We start from the raw sequence: 18,320 nt of genomic DNA, 5'->3' as shown, positions 1-18,320 counted from the left end.
CAAGGCTGAGTGCTGCCAGCAAGCCAAGCAGCCACGAGTCTGAAGCCAGGCCAGACAGGGAGCAGATCTGCTGAGTTAGAAAGGGCCTTCTGGGAAAGTCTCTTTTCTGCCCACACCTTAAAGGGCTGAATATATTCCAGGGCTAGTGCATCCTGGTAAGCCAGAGCTCTGGGGACTCTGGAGGGCATGAACTGAACACATCCACCCACTGGCACTGCCAGGGCACCTGCTTCCAGCCCTCCAGGCCTGAGGAGTGGTTCTTGAGAATCCCTGTGACCAGGCTCAGCTAGGGCTGGGGGCGCTTCGACACAGCTACGCATATGAGAACGTGCGTTTGGTAATTTTATTAGGAGTCAAAACACCCTGTCTGTAAAACCAAACCCCACACACCTGTCATGAACTTGTGGCACCTCAATACAGACTCTGGCCATCCCCATGGGGGGCACCCGAGCAAGACGCAGGGCTCCCGAAGAGCTGAGCCCTCACAACTGTGCTCTCACACATCTCCCCGCTGCCCCCAGGAATGCTACTGTACAATGGCATGCAGGCACCACACACTGCCAGCCCTTACCCATGGCTTGTTTTCTTATGCCTGCTGATCTCCTTCTCTCCTTCGATGATCCACTGCAGGATTTTCTGGTTCCTCTCCACGTCCTCAGGAGATCCGGGCATCTCATAGTTGGCACCATCACTTTTCCCTGAATCAGTCTTCTTGACATTTCTTTTTGAGAGCAGACTCGCTTTCCCACTGCAAGAAGAAGGCTTGAGACGTTAGCTACTCATCTGAACCCACACATAGCAGAGAAGTGGCGGACCTGGGACGCTTTTTGCTTTCTAGCTACACTCAGATGGCAGCTCAATGCCCCTGAATGACAGCCCCACAATCTGAACTGGTTTATAAGAAGCTCAGCAACACAGCTTGGGGATATCCCAGTGACACACGGAATCACTCCTGCACTGCGATCCAACCCACCAGTTTTCAGTACTTTAAATCAAAGACTAGGCTGTGCTTTGGGCTGAAAGCTGCCTGGGGCCTGGATCACCCGGATATATCCCACCTAACTAATTCGCTACCACTGCAGAGGCCTTGGGCATTGGTGGCATCTTGGTCTCGCCCGTCCTCTGCCTGTGCAACACAACAGTTTAGTCTCCCAAGGACTGAAATGCTTTAGTCTACCCAAGTTATTGGCTCAAAGCAGGGGTAACTAACTGGGTGAAATTGGCTGGCCTGGATCATCAGACTAGATAATCTAATGGTCCCTTCTGGTCTTAAATGCCATGAAACTAGGAAGGGCTGAGGCAGTGTGTATGCCTGTTTAAATCGCAAGGATGCCAGGCCTCTCACCCGTTCTACACTGTGATGATTATCCTGTTAAACAAGGAAGGCTGGGCATGGCTGCCCTCCGGAACTAGGGGACTTCTCCATTGCCAAAGGGATCACAGCAATGTTACACAATTACGGCTGTCGATTAATTGCAGTTAACTCACGCGATTAATTCAAAAAAATTAATCACTATAAAAAATTAATTGCAATTAATAAAATTAATCACAGTTAATCGCATTGTTAAACAATAGAATACCAATTGAAATTTATTAAATATTTTGGATGTTTTTCTACATTTTCAAATATACTGTATTGATTTCAATTACAACACAGAATACAAAGCACATGGTGCTCACTTATTTTTTATTACAAATATTTGCACTGTAAAAGTGATAAAGAAATAATATTTTTCAATTCACCTCATACAAGTACCATAGTGCAATCTCTTTATTGTGAAAGCGCAACTTACAAATTTAGATTTTTTTGATTACATAACTGCGCTCAAAAAACAAAACGATGTAAAACTTCAGAGCCTACAAGTCTGCTCAGTCCTACTTCTTGTTCAGCCAATAGCTCAGAGAAACAAGTTTGTTTATATTTACTGGACATAATGCTGCCTGCTTCTTATTTACACCGGAAAGTGAGAACAGGCGTTCACAGAGCACGTTTGTAGCCGGCATTACAAGGTATTTACATGCCAGATATGCTAAACATTCGTATGCCCCTTCGTGCTCATTAAATGCATTAATTACGTTTTTGACTGAACTCCTTGGGGGAGAACTGTAGGTCTCCTGCTCTGTTTTACCCGCATTCTGCCATATATTTCTTGTTATAGCAGTCTTGGATGATGACCCAGCACATGCTGTTTGTTTCAAGAACACTTTCACTACAGATCTGACAAAACACAAAGAAGGTACCAATGTGAGATTTCTAAAGATAGCTACAGCACTCCTGGCTGAACAAGAAGTAGGACTGAGTGGACTTGTAGGCTCTTGTGTAACTTCTGTTTAGCCTTCAAATCCAGGGCACGGAAGAACCGGACTGAGTGGACTTGTAGGCTCTAAAGTTTTACATTGTTTTATTTTTATTTTTGAGTGCAGTTATTTTTTTTGTACATAATTCTACATTTGTAAGTTCTACTTTCATGATAAAGTGATTGCATTACATTATTTTTATTAGGTGAATTGAAAAATACTATTTCTTTTGTTTTTTACTGTGCAAATATTTGTAATAAAAATAATAATATAAAACAAGCACTGTACACTTTGTATTCTGTGTGGTAACTGAAATCAATATATTTAAAAATTTAGAAAACATCCAAAAATATTTAAATAAATGGGATTCTATTATTATTTAACAGCGCGATTAATCGCAATTAAAATCGCTTGACAGCTCTAGATGCAATGCTTGGCAGATCTCCTAGATCCTGGCGAGGGAGTGAAAGACTGGGCTAAATGCCAAACTCTTAGCTTCAACATGGCAACACAGCCCAATCTTAGACCATCCGGCCAGTTCTGGAGCTGAAATTTACCACCCAGAAAATGATTTGCCATTCCAGATCGGAGCATTGCTCCAAGTCTGGGTCTCTTCTTCCTGCCACACAAGGAGCTCATCGAGGGTCTGATACCCCAGGCCTGCCAAGTCCAATGTTCTCCTCTTGCCATGGCCATCAGTTAATGCTTCAGAATAGGGCAAATGACTGAGTAATACCCTAGAGGGGAAACTCCTTCCTGGTCTCCCCGTAGGCTCTCAGCTTATGTCTTGAGTACACTGTGAAGTCTCTCTGCAACCAAAACAGCTCACTCTTTATTTTACATCAGGGCTAGATTCCAGGAAACGCTGCAATCCCTGAGAGCCCGTGCCCGTAGGATGCTGCCAGGCTGCAATGTGAACTGCCCCAATGCAGGGCTTTCAGACTCTTCGACACCTGCTCCCCCCAAGGACTATATACCAACCTGCCTTGGCAGAGTATTCGATCAGCCCTCTTCCAGAGCCCTGCAGAACTAGCTCACACCGGCCCATCATCATCAACCCTCCCCCCCCCGCCCCCCCAAAAAAGAATTCTGGTCTCCCTCCCACTTCTGCATTGTGGGCTCCTCTGCTCCTACCACATCCCTCCCGGGTGCTTCTGCCCCGGATCCCTCTGCTCTCTGGCCCCCACTACCCTACTCTTAAAGGGGAAGCACCATTGCTCTCCCCTTCCTCCTGGGGAAAATGTAGCAGCTTAAGCCTCTCTGCTCCTCCTCCCTCCTCTCAAAGGAGCTGTGTTGTTTAGGCTGCTCTATTCTGTGCCCCACACCTCCCATCCTAGGGAGGAGTCAGTGACTCTCCAGCCCCACTCAGCCAGTTTGCCCATCAAAACTTCTACTCCCTGGGGCTTGCAGCTGAGTAGATTTGCCATGCCTGGCTCCAACTGATAAACATTCATTCTAGGGTTCTTGCAGCCAGCCCTCTCAATTAGTTCCATACTGTGACATTTATTAGTACAGGGGATTTACTGAGCACCCATCAGCCGGGTCAGGACGATATCTGGATGATGCCTACAAGAATAATGCAATAATGTAACTAACAAAACTGGCCCAATGGAACACAACAAACTCTCATCACTGCCTTCTCCCCCGCACCTGAGCAGAAAGAGAGGTGGAAACATGGGAAGTGAAGATGGAACAGGAAGGAATTTTAGATCCTCCAGTGATCGTCCTCAGGCAGATGGTCCCAAGAAATGACCCCATCACTGAGAAACGGCGGCCCTGACCCTATCAGACTGAACGTTGGGATGGAGGGCTAGGTCAATTCAGCTAATCTTGGTTACTTTCACGAGACAGGGAAAGGAAGCTCCGGCAAGTCCCTTTGACCCTGAATTATGAAGGGCTCTTATGCACTTGCACTGACACTCCCCATTAACAAGCCGTTAGTTTAGGGGCTGTGAATGCAGCATGTGAGAAGAAGCCAACTTTTAGGCACATATAGCACACACAGAGCGCCCGAGCACCCGGCACACAGAGAGCGCCTGGGTACAACATTAATATCACCACTAGTAAAGGAGCAAAACAGCCCCCGGCTCTATAGCTGCTGCAGTTCCAGAGCAACTTTAAAGGGAGCCTTTGCAGCAACATAGCCCAGAACTGATAAGGGACACGGCATGCATGACTGTGGAGAGATCCACTGCTGAAGGGAAAGGACAGACTGCCGAGGAGAAGAGCGGGACTGGACTGCCATGCTCGGAGAACAGCCCAGAGTGACTCCTGAATTCCACACCTCTGCTACAAGTGGGGACCCAAACGCATTTTGCGCATTTATTTGCATGATGCAGTCCATTCCCAAATGACCTTGCTACAAAGCAATGGCTATAGAACTCCCACTGGTCCTGCACTCACCTGTAGCCCAAGGAATCCGCAGGGTTGGGAGCCAGGCCCATGCTTTCAGTGTAGTTCCGGGATTTTGTTGCATAGTTATGTGAATCTACATTCCAAGCAAAGCTGTTCTGCACTCTCTGAGTGGCTTCAGCCTCAATCTGCTCCTTCGGTTTCATCACACTGTGGTGATGAATGTGGTGGTAGATATGTTTATGGTGGTATAAGTTAGCTGCGTCCAGTTTCATTCCTGATTTTGTTGCATGCTTGCCATGCCCTGGAGGTATTGTCCCTTGCATCTTTCCAGCCTGGCCACTTTCCGGTGACCGGGGCTTAGGTGAATGGCGGCCAGGTCCAGGGGACTGACAACCTGGAGTTTTCATTACTCGCTGTACATGTTCATCGAGAATGCTCTCCGGATTTTCTTCATGAGCATCTCGCAGCTGCATCCCAGCACAACTCATCTCAGAGTAACGAGGAGTGAAGTGATGCAAGGCCTGGGTGGAAGGCAGCTTGTGGCTAATGACTGAAGGACCAGAAGAGATGTCTGCGTCCTCACCTTCTTCTTCCTGCAGGAAAATGGAAAAAGTGGAGAAAACTTGAAGTATATGTCATCTATCATATTAGGGGCAGACAGCAAGATAGGCTTGTTTCAAACAACTATCAGTATGTGTGTGTGTCTCTCTGACCATATCATAAACAAACAGCTGAGATGAACAGATGGAAATCCTTGAAAACCATAATTTGATGGTATTAAGGAGAAAATAGTTCTTGCTTAAACTGCTGAGTTCCTTGGAGAAATGACTGTAATGACCAACAAAGGAAAGGCAGCTACATGTTGTACATATAGTTTCCAAAGAGCATTTAATAAAGTATCACATCAAAGCATACTGGATAAAATAGAAGAGTTATAGGATAGACAATAAAACAGTTTGTTGAATAGGAAAAAAAATGATAGGAAATAAGTGATGGAAAATGGAAAGAAATGGCGGGGCTATCCACAGGAGAGATTCGGGACTTACCATTCAGACGATTATTTCAAAATGTAAGGAAAGCAGTGCTGAGCACACGAAAGCAGAGGATACAGGAGTTAATTTAATGATGACAGCAGCGTGCGCGGTTTCAGAAACCAAGGCTCTACCTTCCAAATGCATGACCTCTGAGGCCTAAGGCAAAATACTTCACACATCTGAAGAAACCGGATTATAACTCAAATACTCACTGTGCTAGTCTGCGAGTGGATCACAGAGCGCAGCTGATAACTGTATTTTAAAACACGGAATTCCATTCGAACCCATGGGCATGCCAGTAAGAAGGAAAACTTTCCAGTGCTGACAGCCAGGAATTTTGAAGTTGACAAATCGTTTGATTCTCGAAGATTGCACTGAGATGCTTATGAAGTTGCTTTATAGGGAAGTCAGGATCTTGCCTTTATTTTATTACTTACCCAGGAGAATTAAACAATTTCTTTAGTCTGCCCCTCCCCTCTCCTATCAGGGACAGTAAGCCATGAGTTGCAGTGCAGGATGCTCTGTGCGGCTGTCTGGCCTGCCAATATAGCATGAGCTTTATCTGCCAGAGCACATTGGCTCACATCTGCTTTAACTGCCCACTTGCAGAAGGCATCCACCTCCACCAATTAATTAGCTTCTAAAGTCACAAGTGGTAGGCATAGATCAAGGGAAGAAATACAAGATTTCTTTGCCATTCCGTACCTGAGAGTATAAAACCTAATTGACCTCACTAGTGTCAGGCATTTATGTCACATGGGCGCCCTTCACAATGGAGGTGAGGAAGCACATCCCAGAAATTAGAGAGGGAAAAGGCCTGGTAAGCCACCTACTCCAGCCCAGTGCCCACACCACCCTTGCCTCTGCTGCACCTGCTCTTGAATACCTGGGAGTTCATTCCATCCCGCACTAGGTCCCGTCCCCCGCCCCCCCCCCCAAATCCCTTCACACATACTGCAATCGTCACTAACACACCTGTGTTTGAAAGCAACCTAGGAAAATAGGTCCCCACTGACTGTGGAGTCGTGTGCCGAATGTGTGAGATAAACAGAGTAGGAGGGGCTGTCAGCACACGAGAGAATTCAAACCCTCCTTTCCCTTGAGCTCCCCTTGAGCTGCAGGTCCCTGGCTCCCTCTCCAAGACAGTCCCAGCCTGCACTCTGCAGCTGTGTCAGGGAAGGGCCATTTCAATACAGACACACCTACTGTAGGGCTTGGCAAGACCGAATGCCAAACAAGCCAAATCTGTAAGGTCATAGTACAAGGCCCAGCCAGCGAGGACAGTGACCACATGCAGAACATTAACACACAGAATACCATGCCCGACCTTGGAGGTGGCACAATGGGACGTACATGTCCTGATGGACTATGCTACGTTCACACTGGTAGTTCACAGGAAGAAAAGGGGTCCTTCCTCTACATCTACAATAACCCTAACAGGGAAGTGCAAAGCTTGGGGTAGCTAATGCAGGTTATTAAAACGACATCCTATGAGAGAGATACAATGCATAAAGCTCTAGCATGGGGATACCACAGCTGTTACTGGCTTATGGAAACCTCACAACTCGTGAGGTGCTTCTCTGACATTCACGATGGGATGGTTCCTTCCCAGAGGAGCTCAGCCGGAAGAGGCGGCACTGCAAGGCTAACAGCAATAGCCGTTTAGGACATTTACACTCAAACACACGTTCCCAGGGAGCGACTCTGCAGTTATGGCTGAAGAAGCGTAAGTCCTGCCGTGCCACACCATGAGCAGCACGAGAGCATGCAGTGCAAATCTCAGCTCATTCGGCCAAGAACTTGCTTTTAAAAAATGACAGGTTCTCATAACCTTTCATGCCCACATTGAGATCAGAGGGGAGAATGCAAGAGATGCCGCTCTCCCTGAGCTCTCCTGTAGTCAGTGTACACCACCCAGCCCTGGCTCCAAACACAACCAGACGGGATTATTAGCTGGTCTGTTTGGTTCTGTGGAGCAAGTGGTGATTGGCCTGATGGTGGCCTGTGCAGGCTCAGGCTGGCAGATGGCACTGTGCCAACCAGTGCATGCTTAGGCTAGTCCCAGTTAGGAGCAGACTCATCAGAGATATGAGCAAATACCAGCTCAGTCATTGAAATAACGTGAATGGCTCACAAATTATTCTGTGGCACCCAAAGACAATGAATTCACGTCTCCACTTCTGCTGACAGCTGTTAATATTCTTCTGCACCTCACAGCTCTTGGTATTAGTTTGCAGCTAAAATGACTGAAGTTGCACAAGGTCAAATCAGGACCCTGGTGTATAATACACCAGACCAAATCTCATTCACTGGGCCACTCTGCCCGTGGTAATGCATCTGCCAAGTGAAATGGTCACGTGATGGTACATCACTGCAGTGTGCGAGGAGGGGCTGCATAAGGAAGGACAATGGGGCTCTGGTTACTGGAACTGACTAGGGACCAGGAGACTCAGGTTCTGCCCAGGACTCGAGTGCAGACTTCAGAGATTCACAGATTCCAAGGCCAGAAGGGAACATTGTGATGATCTAATCCGACCTCCTGTATAACACAGGTCAGAGAACTGGCCCAAAATCATTCCTAGAGCAGATCTTTAAGAAAAACATCTAAGAGTGATTTAAAAATCGCCAGTGATGGAGAATTCATCCCTCTCCACCTCCGGTAAGTTGTTCCAATGGGTAATTACTCTAGCCATTAAAAATTTACACCTTATTTCCAACCTGAATTTGTCTAGCTTCCACTTCCAGCAACTGGATCATGTTAGATCTTTATCTGCTAGATTGAAGAGCCCATTATTAAATATTTGTTCCCTGTGTGTGTACTTACAGACGTACCCCTTAATCTTCTCTTTGTTAAGATAAACAGACTGACATCCTCGAGTCTGTCACTATACGGCTCATTTTCTAATCCTTTAATCATTCTTGTGGATCTTCTCTGAACCCTCTCCAATTTATCAACATTCTTCTTGAATTGTAGACACCAGAACTGGACACAGAATTCCAGCAGCAGTCGCACAAGCGCCAAATACAATAACCTCTCAACTCCTACTTGAGATTCCCATGTTTATGGATCCAAGGATTGTATATTAGTCCTTTTGGCCACAGTGCTGCACTGCGGGTCAAGTTCAACTGATTATCTATCCCTGGACCCACAACAAATCTTTTTTTAGAGTCACTGCTTCCCAGGCCAGAGTCCCCCGTCCCATAAGGTTGGCCAACATTCTTTGTTCCTTCATGTGTACATTCACATTTAGACATATTAAAACACATTTGTTTGCTTGTGCCCAGATTTCCAAGTGATCCAGATCACTCTGTACCAGTGACCTGTCCTCTTCATTATTTACCACTCCCCCAATTTTTGTGTCATCGGCAAATTTTACCAATGATGTTTTTTTCTTCCAGGTCATTGATAAAAATGTTAAATAGAGTAGTGCCAAGAACCAGTCCCTGCAGGACCCCATTTGAAACATACCAGTTCAATCAGGATTCCCCTTTAACAGATACATTTTGAGATCTATCAGTTAGTCAGCTTTTAATCCATGTAACATGTGCCATGATTATTTTATAACTTTCTATATGTTTAATCAAAATGTCATGCGGTACCAACTCACATGTTTTACAGAAGTCTAAGTATATCACATCAAGACTATTATCTTTATCAGCCAAACTTGCAATCTCATAAAAAAAATATCAAGTTAGTTTGACAGCATCTATTTTCCATCAATCCATGCTGATTGGCATTAATTATATTACCCTCATCTGATTCGTTATCAGTTGAGTCCTGTATCACTTGCTCTATTATCTTGCCCGGGACTGATGGGTCATCCCGTTTACCCTTCTTCTCCTTGCTCTGCATCTCTTGGCTCGAGTTGCTTGAGCTCTCTCTCTGTGCTTCAGTTTCCTCATCTGTAGTATATCTGGCATCTCCAAGGACCTGATCTACCCCTTTGCCTTCTAAGATCTATGCGGATGCCATATTCACAATCACACCCTGCTTGGGATGAGAAGGCATCAGGAGGGGGACACGGGGTTGTGAAGGCAAGTGCCGTGTTTGGTGTTACATATTTGTTGACTGTAGCTCTGAGCCTGCTGAGCAGCAGGAGTGGGGCGGGAGGAGGGGAGCCTGTGATCCCTTCCCCTCCCCATCAGGAATTTCCCTGAGAAAGGCATGGGGAAGCTGAGAAAAGGCAGGCTCGGTGCATGTAACAGGGATACAGGGAAGCTGAGAAGAAGAGATTACTCACTTTGTGCAGTAACTGCCGTGCTTCAAGATCCGTGTCTTTATGGATGCTCCACTTCAGGCACGCATGCGCCTCTCGAGCCCTCGATCAGAGATTTTCAGTTAGCAGTCTTGGTTCGGACCACACATGCTCCCTGTGCCGTACATCAAGGCTACATAGGAGTGTGCGGGCGAACCATCCTCAGGTTCCTTCTCCAGCCGAACATCCCACAGAGGACAGTCTGACGCGAAGGGGAAGGAGGGCAGGTAGTGGAGCACCCAAAGGGGACACACATCTCGAAGAGCCGTAATTACTGCACAAAGGGAGTAACCTCCTTTTCTTCTTCGTGTGTCCCTTGGGTGCTCCACTTCAGGTGACTTTGAAGCAGTATCCCCCAAGGGAGGAGGGAGCTTCGGAACTGAGACTAGAACTGAAGACAGTTCAGCAGAACCAAGTGCCACATTGGATTAGCAGCATGGATTAAAGTAATGTTTTAAAAACATATGTACTGAGGCTCATGTAGCACCCTACGTATCTCAGATACCAGCACATTCTTACGTAATGCCGTGAATGTTACTTGTAATCTGGTCGAATGTGCTATCACCCTTTGGGAGGATGAATGCCTCTTATCATAACATGTGATAATACATCCAGATATTCATCTTGATAGTCTGAGCAGAGATCATGAACCCCTTGGATCTATATGGAAAGAAGATGAAGAGCCTCGATGACTTTCTGAATTGCTTGGTCCGATCTACATAATAAAAAGCCAACACCCTTCTAACATGCAGGGTATGGAAACAGGACTCCTACGGAGAGCTGTGCAGCTTTGGAAAGAACACAGGTAGATGAACAGATTGGTCAAGGTGGAACTGCCACAGAACCTTAGGCACGGATTTAGGGTGTGGATGTAAAGACACTTTGCCCTTGAAGAATACCATCAAGAAGGGGATCTGCCATCAGGGTTCAAATCTCCTGACCCTCTGAGCCGACGTGATGACTACTAAAAACATCGTCTTCACAGATAAATGGAGCAGAGAACAGGATAATGTTGTCTGTCTGATTTTGTTCATCACCCTTGGTATCAGCGGCACTGGAAAAAAATGCATAGAATAGACCCTTCTGCAAAAAAAGATGCCACTTCCTGTTTCTAGAGGTGCCCAAGAGACCTACCTCTGCCAGTCCCCATCTTTGGAATATGCTGTGGAGAGCTTGAGCGTCTAGCTTCTATTCGTCGTCCTGAGAAAAGTGCTGCTGAGGACATCGGCTGTGGTGTTCTGAATATCTGGAAGCAGACTGCAGAAATTTGGATCTGATGAACTACGAACGAGTTCCCTAGTTTCATGGGTTCGGCACACAGGGAGGGGGATCTTGCTTCTCCCTGTTTATTGATCTAGAACATAGAGGATATGTTGTCTGTCATGACCCTGATTGATTTGCCCCTGGTGAGGGGCTGGAAATGAAAGCAAGCATTCTCGATAGCCCTGAGCTCCAACAGATAGATGTGGAGACTGGTTTCTTGAGTTGTCCATCTACCTTGAGTCTAGGGAGTTCCTCCCTCCGTCACCTGTCTGTCCAAGGTGCCTCTGACAGGAGAATAGATCGCTCTGAGCCAGCAGAGGCATAGCCTTGCGTGATTGGTCAAAAAAGTTGCAAACTGCCATGTGTCCCAGGAGCTGTAGACAGTTTCTTATTGTGGTCCCAGGGCTCCCCTGAATTGTCCGTACTAGACCGGAAGTTACAAATCTGTCTAAGGGAAGTCAGGCTCTGACTGTCAATGAGCCCAAATGTGCTCCTATAAACTTTATCTTTTGTACAGAGGTTTATATAGATTTTTTAAAAATTCAGCTGCAGACCCAACCTCTACAACAGAGTGAGTGCCATATGGGTGGAAGATAGCAATGCTTGGTAGGATCAGCCCTTGAGTAGCAAGTCATCAAGGCACAGGAAGATTAGGATCACTTCTTGTCAGAGGTAAGCCACCACTATCGCCAGGACCTTTGAGAACAACCTGTGGTCCAAGAAATGGCAGAAGGGAAGCACTTGGAATTGGAAATGATCCTGGCCTATAGAATCATAGAATCATAGAATATCAGGATTGGAAGGGACCTCAGGAGGTCATCTAGTCCAATCCCCTGCTCAAAGCAGGACCAATCCCCAGACAGATTTTTGCCCCAAATGGCCCCCTCAAGGATTGAACTCATAACTCTAGGTTTAGCACGCCAATGCTATAGTTAAGCATAGGAATTTCCTGTGCAATTGGTGTATCATAAGAACATAAGAACATAAAAACGGCCATACTGGGTCAGACCAAAAGTCCATCTAGCCCAGTATCCTGTCTTCCAACAGTGGCCAGTGCCAGGTGCCCCAGAGGGAATGAACAGAACAGGTAATCAAGTGATTCATCCCCTGTCGCCCATTTCCAGCTTCTGGCAAACAGAGGCTAGGGACACCATTCCTGCCCATCTTGGCTAATAGCCATTGATGGACCTATCCTCCATGAATTTATCTAGTTCTTTTTTGAAGCCTGTTATAGTCTTGGCCTTCACAACATCCTCTGGCAACGAGTTTCACAGTGCTTGGAACATGGGGAGCTGAGAACAAGCAGGCTTGTAGCACAAAGCACAAAGACTGGGGGGAGCTGAGGATGGGTAATGCTCCTGGAACATGGTGTGAGCCTCCACAGGTTCCAATGTGGGGAAAGGATTATAGGGCTCCCTCTGTTCCATCACTCTTGCTGCTCATGGTGGGGCTGGAATTCTGAGGAGGAACCCGCTTCCTCTATACGGGACCTTAGCAAGTGATAGGCAGATTGGGTCTCCCCTTATGCCCTGGTGTTGACTTTAGCTGGGAGATGAGGAGCTGGAAGGAGTACCCAAGAACACATCCACACCTGTCCCTGAATCATGGCCCCCACACCACTGCCATTTTCCAAAACAACAGGAAGTCACACACAAGAAAGCTACATTGACATGGAGTGAAGGTGGCCGGTGCTCAGCCCTGCCCTGTGCGCCTCACCCCCTTCCATTGCAGGAGAGAGTCATTCTCAAAGTTCAAACGCTGAGTGAGAGGGACCCTTCCCACCCAACACAGCCACAGCCTTAACGCTGTCCCTGTGGAGATGGCTATAGACACTGGGAGTGTAACAGCACCTGACCCTGCCTAAGCAAACCTGTCGTCGTATCTGTGCCTAGCACAGCTCCCAGCAGCACTCCCATTCACACCCTCCACCTGAGCTCTGGATGGCACCAGAGACCTCGTTGGGACTTGTTGCTGCTTGGCAGACACTGAGGGAGCGGTGAGGAGTTCTTAGGGCAGGATCACAGGGGCAGAGTTAAGGCTGTGGCTGTGCTGGGTAGGAAGTGTTCCTTGGCTGTATTTCCTGGTTTGCCAGCACTTGAGTTTTGGAAGGGGGGCAAGGAACACAGGGCAGACCTGAGTGTCTGTGACCTTCACTCCATGGTAAAAAAAAATGTCACGCACGTGAATGTACGCACACAATAGTTTATGCATCAAAACCTCTATAAACTAAGAGCCACATTTTCAACAGCAGGCACAAAAAGCAAGTACCGTATATACTCGTTCATAAGCCGAATATTTTTGGTAAAAAAATGACGCATCAAAGAGCGGGAGTCGGCTTATAAATGGGTCTACACCAAAATTTGATGATTTTAAACTCTATGGAATCACTGAATTGAATACATTGTTGTTTTGTTTACCTGGAGCGTCTGCAGGCATGGAGCCCCTCAGCTCCTTGTGGCCGCGGTTCGCCATTCCCAGCCAAGTAAACCAAACTTCCCGCCAGTGGCTTACCTTGACAGGCCAGGAGCCAAAGTTTACCAACCCATTTATTGATGTCAATACTGCAGCCTTTTAAAGTTGCAAAGGCTTTGTTTAGTGGACTAGATTGGCTCGAAATGGACCTCATAAGTCTCGAGCCAATATGAAAATATAACGTGCAGAATCGATTGAATCTCTAATAAAATTGAAATAGCCTGTTATCCCTACAGACATGCCAATCTACAGGGCTGCTTTGAAATAAACAAAGAACAATAATAATTTGACAGTGATAAAGCAGGTGACATTCCTATATAAAGTCCTACAAAATCTATAACTACAATAATAATAATCTATTTTCATACTAGTATTTAAAATGAACAACGGTGAAATCAAAAGAAAAAGATCTTCTTATCATGCAGCGTTCAAACTTAAAGTTGTTGAATATGTAGAAGCAAACAATAATTGTGCCACTGCTCGTGAATTCTGTATCAATGAGAAGCAAGTAAGAGAATGGTGAAAAAATAAAAACACTAAAAGACATGCCAAGAAGCAAGAAAAAACGTTCAACGAGGTGCGCTTCATTTCCTGAGCTGGAGAAAGATCTCAATAATTGGGTTGTTGAATGTCGACAAAATGGGTACATTGTCACTAGAACTGGAATTCGTCTGCGTGCTCTGCAAATGACGAAAGACGACAAATACAAGTCAGTAAAGCCGTCAATGTTTGTCGCATCAGCGGGTTGGAGAACTCGCTTCATGAACCGTCATGGTCTCTGTCTTCATCAGCGAACAAAGATAGCGCAAAAGCTGCCTAGAGATCTGGAAGAAAAAATCGAATCTTTCCAAAGGTTTATTATAAAATATCGAAAGGAATATGCATTTGAACTGTCACAAATAGGAAATATGGATGAAACACCAATGACATTCAATCTCCTGTGCAACGGAACGGTAACCGGTGTTGGTGAAAAAACAGTTTAATTAAAACCACTGGCCATGAAAAAATCCATTTTACAGTGGTTTTATGATGTTTGGCAAATGGATCAAAGCTCCCTCCTGTTGTTATTTTTAAAAGAAAAACCTTGCCTAAAAACATGAAATTTCCTGCTGGTGTCATCATATGTGCACACGAAAAGGGATGGATGGATGAAAGTGGGACTATTGAATGGCTGGAAAAAGTGTGGAATAAGAGACCAGGAGCACTTTTCAAGAAACCTGCTATGCTCGTTTGGGACATGTTTAGGGCACACAAGACGGATGAGGTGAAAAATGTGGCCAAAAATATGAAAACTACTTTGGCTGTAATACCTGGAGGCTTAACTTCAGTTCTATAACCACTTGATGTCTGCCTGAACAAACCCTTTAAAGACAGGCTATGCAAAATGTGGTCTGAACGGATGTGCTCAGGCATGGCGAAGTTGACAAAAGGCGGGAATCTTATGAAGCCCAAAATCAATCTGGTTGCCCAGTGGATCAAGGTGTCCATTCCCTAGGAAATGGCAGAAAAATCATTTAGGAAATGCTGTATCAGCAATGCACTCGACGGGTCAGAAGATGATGACATATTTGATGATGACACAACAGAGGCTGCTGATGAGAAGGAATCTGAGTCTGAAGGCGACACTGCTGACATCTATGACGACAATGCAGGTGCAGCTGTGACTGAAGCCAAGTTTAATGAACTGTTTGGTGAATCAGAGACTGATTCAGACTTTGAAGATTTTAAGACTTTTTAAAGTCTCATATTGTTCTAAGTTACTTGTTTTAAATATCCATTTACTGATTTTAAATATTGACTGTAATTTTGTATTTGTTCAGTTATTATTGTAACAACAAGAAGTTTTTCGTTAGATTACATTCAAATAATTCTAGCAAAACTTTTAAGTGTTTCTTGTGATGCCAGCTTCTAAAATATAGCAGGGGTTGGCAAACTTTGGCTCCCGGCATGTCAGGGTAAGCCGCTGGCGGGTTGGGACGTTTTGTTTACTTGGAGCGTCTGCAGGTATGGATCCCCTCAGCTCCCAGCCAATGGGAGCTGCACTTGGCTGGGAATGGCAAACCGCAGACACTGGGAGCTGAGGGGCTCTGTGCCTGCAGACGCTCTAAGTAAACAAAATCTCCTGACCCGCCAGCGGCTTACCCTGACGGGCCGGGAGCCAAAGTTTGCCAACCCCTGAAATATAGGGTCGGCTTATGAAAAGGTCATACAGTTTTTGCTATTTTTACCTAACCATCTTGGGGGGTCGGCTTATAAACAAATGGGCTAATGAACGAGTATATACGCTAGTTAAATACATCCTCAAAATACATAGCCGGATGCCAACACTGAATGATTTTCTATGGTTTTGTCTACACAATTTAAGTGCCTATTTTTGAAAAATTATCCCTACATTTTATTTGGGGTATTTTTACTCCCAAGTTAATTTTGACTTCACTAGCTGCAAGATAAAATTATAAAAACGTGCCTTCTTATCTGCTTAGGATAACAGCTGGATTTTGCACAGAAACAATATAGGGTTCAGCAAGCAGCTGCTGTGATGGAGTCTTTGTGCATGAAAGGAAAGCAGTTCCGGGAGGCACACGCGCAAGCCCTTTCTTTGTGTGAGCTCTAAAGCAGGTATTTCAGTGCTGCTGGGAATGAAGCTTGGAGACAGCACGGCCTCTGCAGACTACACTTTCCGAAACACAGAATAATGAAAATCAGGTCTGCTGTGCCCACTAGATGGGGCCTGGTGGTTACAATATTGTCAGAGGCTCCTTTAATCAGATTTAGAATGCTACAAGTCATTTAAAAAACACATCTGCAGTGACATTATACCCAGGGAAGTCTGAACAGCCCTTTCCATTGAGCTAGGAACACACACACACACAGATAATCTGTAGAACCAGCAACATCTCGTTTCCTCTCCTTTTTACCTATCAAATGACCCCCGATTGAGCTGAAAGGATTCCCCTGATGTATGTGTGCTTTTTGTTTTAATCGGGGATGCCACTGAGCAAAAATGATGCTGAAAGATGTTCCCTTCCTAGCAATACCAGCAATGCTTTACATTAACATGGAAAGAATTGTAAACACAGATATGCTTCTCACTGGTGATGTGGCTGGTTGCTTTTCAAATTTCACTCAGGTCAGACAGTGAAGCTAGATCAGTCTGTCAATAGCGCATTTGACTTTTTAGTTTCCATTCAGCAGCACAACACTGAAATGCTTGGGCTGGAAATACCATAGGGCAGTGGTTTTCATCTAGGGATACTTGTACCCCATGTGTATGCAGAGGTCTTCCAGGAAGTACATCAACTCATCTAGATATTTGCCTAGTTTTACAACAGGCTACATAAAAAGCACTAGCGAAGTCAGTACAAACTAAAATTTCATACAGACAATGACTTGTTTATACTGCTCTATATACTATACACTGAAAAGTAAGTAAAATAAATCAATTGGAATATAAATATTGTATAAATATATGGTAAAAACGAGAAAGTCAGCACTTTTTCAGTAACAGCGTGCTGTGACACTTTTGTATTTTTATGTCTGATTTTGTAAGCAAGAGGTTTTTTAAGTGAGGTGAAACTTGGGGTACATGAGACAAATCAGACTCCTGAAGGGGGTACAGTGGCTCTGGAAAGGTTCAGCGTCACTGTTATAGGGGAATGCACACATCCAAAAAACCCTTTCTTGGGGATTTAAAGGGATTGATGAAGACAGTCCAGTGCTTGGTTTTCCTAAATGTTAAGAAAAAAACATAAATGGTGGGTATAAATTACCTGTCAGTGCTCCCTTAACAAAATCACGTGACTTTAAATTCACTTTCCTTTCTCCTGTATTCATTGACTGACGCTGCCTTGGAAAGGGAACTGCAGGCAGTTGGGTGAAGGGTATTTTTGTTTCAGTAGCTTTTGCAAATGTTTCCAAGCCCTATGCTGAACCAATGATTGTGCTTGAGGCTTTGCAATTTTTTTTTTAAATTTTGGCACCGTTCAACGAGCCATCCCAGAGATCTGCACTGAGAGGAGACCTCCAGTCCTGACATCGTGCCCCAAAAAGCTGTGGTGCATCAGGATTCAAGCTCTCCTTTTGCAGATACCAGCAGGTCCTGCACTTTAAGTACTAACCTAAAAGGGCTTATATTTAGTTATTCTGAATCCTTAATGCCTTGCACTGACCATCCAATACATTGTTCTATGTGACTACCACAGGGTTTACCATAGAGCATTACCTAGAGACCTGGGCTCAAATGTGGATTAAGTCAAAAAGAAAATTTGCTTAAACAGACTTCAGTCTGTTATTTAGCCCAGCGTTTCTCAAACGGGGGTCCGCAAGAATACTCCAGGGGGTTCGCGGGTCCCCCTGATCACCTCCTCCCCTTCCCTCCGTCAACTCCTCCCCCTCCCTCCTAGTGCTTCCTGCATGCCGGGGAACAGCTTTTCAGCGGTGCACAGGAGGCACTGGAAAGGAGGGGGAGGAGCGGGAATGGGGCACACTCAGAGGAGGGGGCGGAAAGAGGCAGGGAAGAGAAGGGGCGGGGTGGAGTGGGAGCGGGGCACTTGGGGGTCCGCGACAAATTTTAAATCAAAATGGGGGTCCTTGGGTTGCTCAAGTTTGAGAACCGCTGCTCTAGCAGATTTTGATACTGCTA

At 45.5% G+C, this 18,320-nt stretch overlaps 1 protein-coding gene across 1 annotated transcript in view; it reads right to left on the bottom strand.

Moving 5' to 3' along the window:
* Positions 1-18,320, bottom strand: part of AXIN1 (axin 1) — a 175,573-nt gene that overhangs the window by 26,565 nt on the left and 130,688 nt on the right. The window contains exons 5-6 of the mRNA XM_029911285.1: positions 4,702-5,246; positions 572-748 (exon numbers count right to left, since the gene is read on the bottom strand). Coding sequence (XP_029767145.1) covers positions 572-748; positions 4,702-5,246 — 722 coding nt within the window. The remainder of the gene's footprint in view (positions 1-571; positions 749-4,701; positions 5,247-18,320) is intronic.

Source organism: Terrapene carolina, unplaced genomic scaffold (genome assembly GCF_002925995.2).
Source record: "Terrapene carolina triunguis isolate 2854851 unplaced genomic scaffold, T_m_triunguis-2.0 Scaffold93, whole genome shotgun sequence".
NCBI lineage: Eukaryota > Metazoa > Chordata > Testudines > Emydidae > Terrapene > Terrapene triunguis.
The sequence above is the reverse complement of the archived record's forward strand: the minus strand, read 5'-3'. Positions and strand labels throughout refer to the sequence as shown.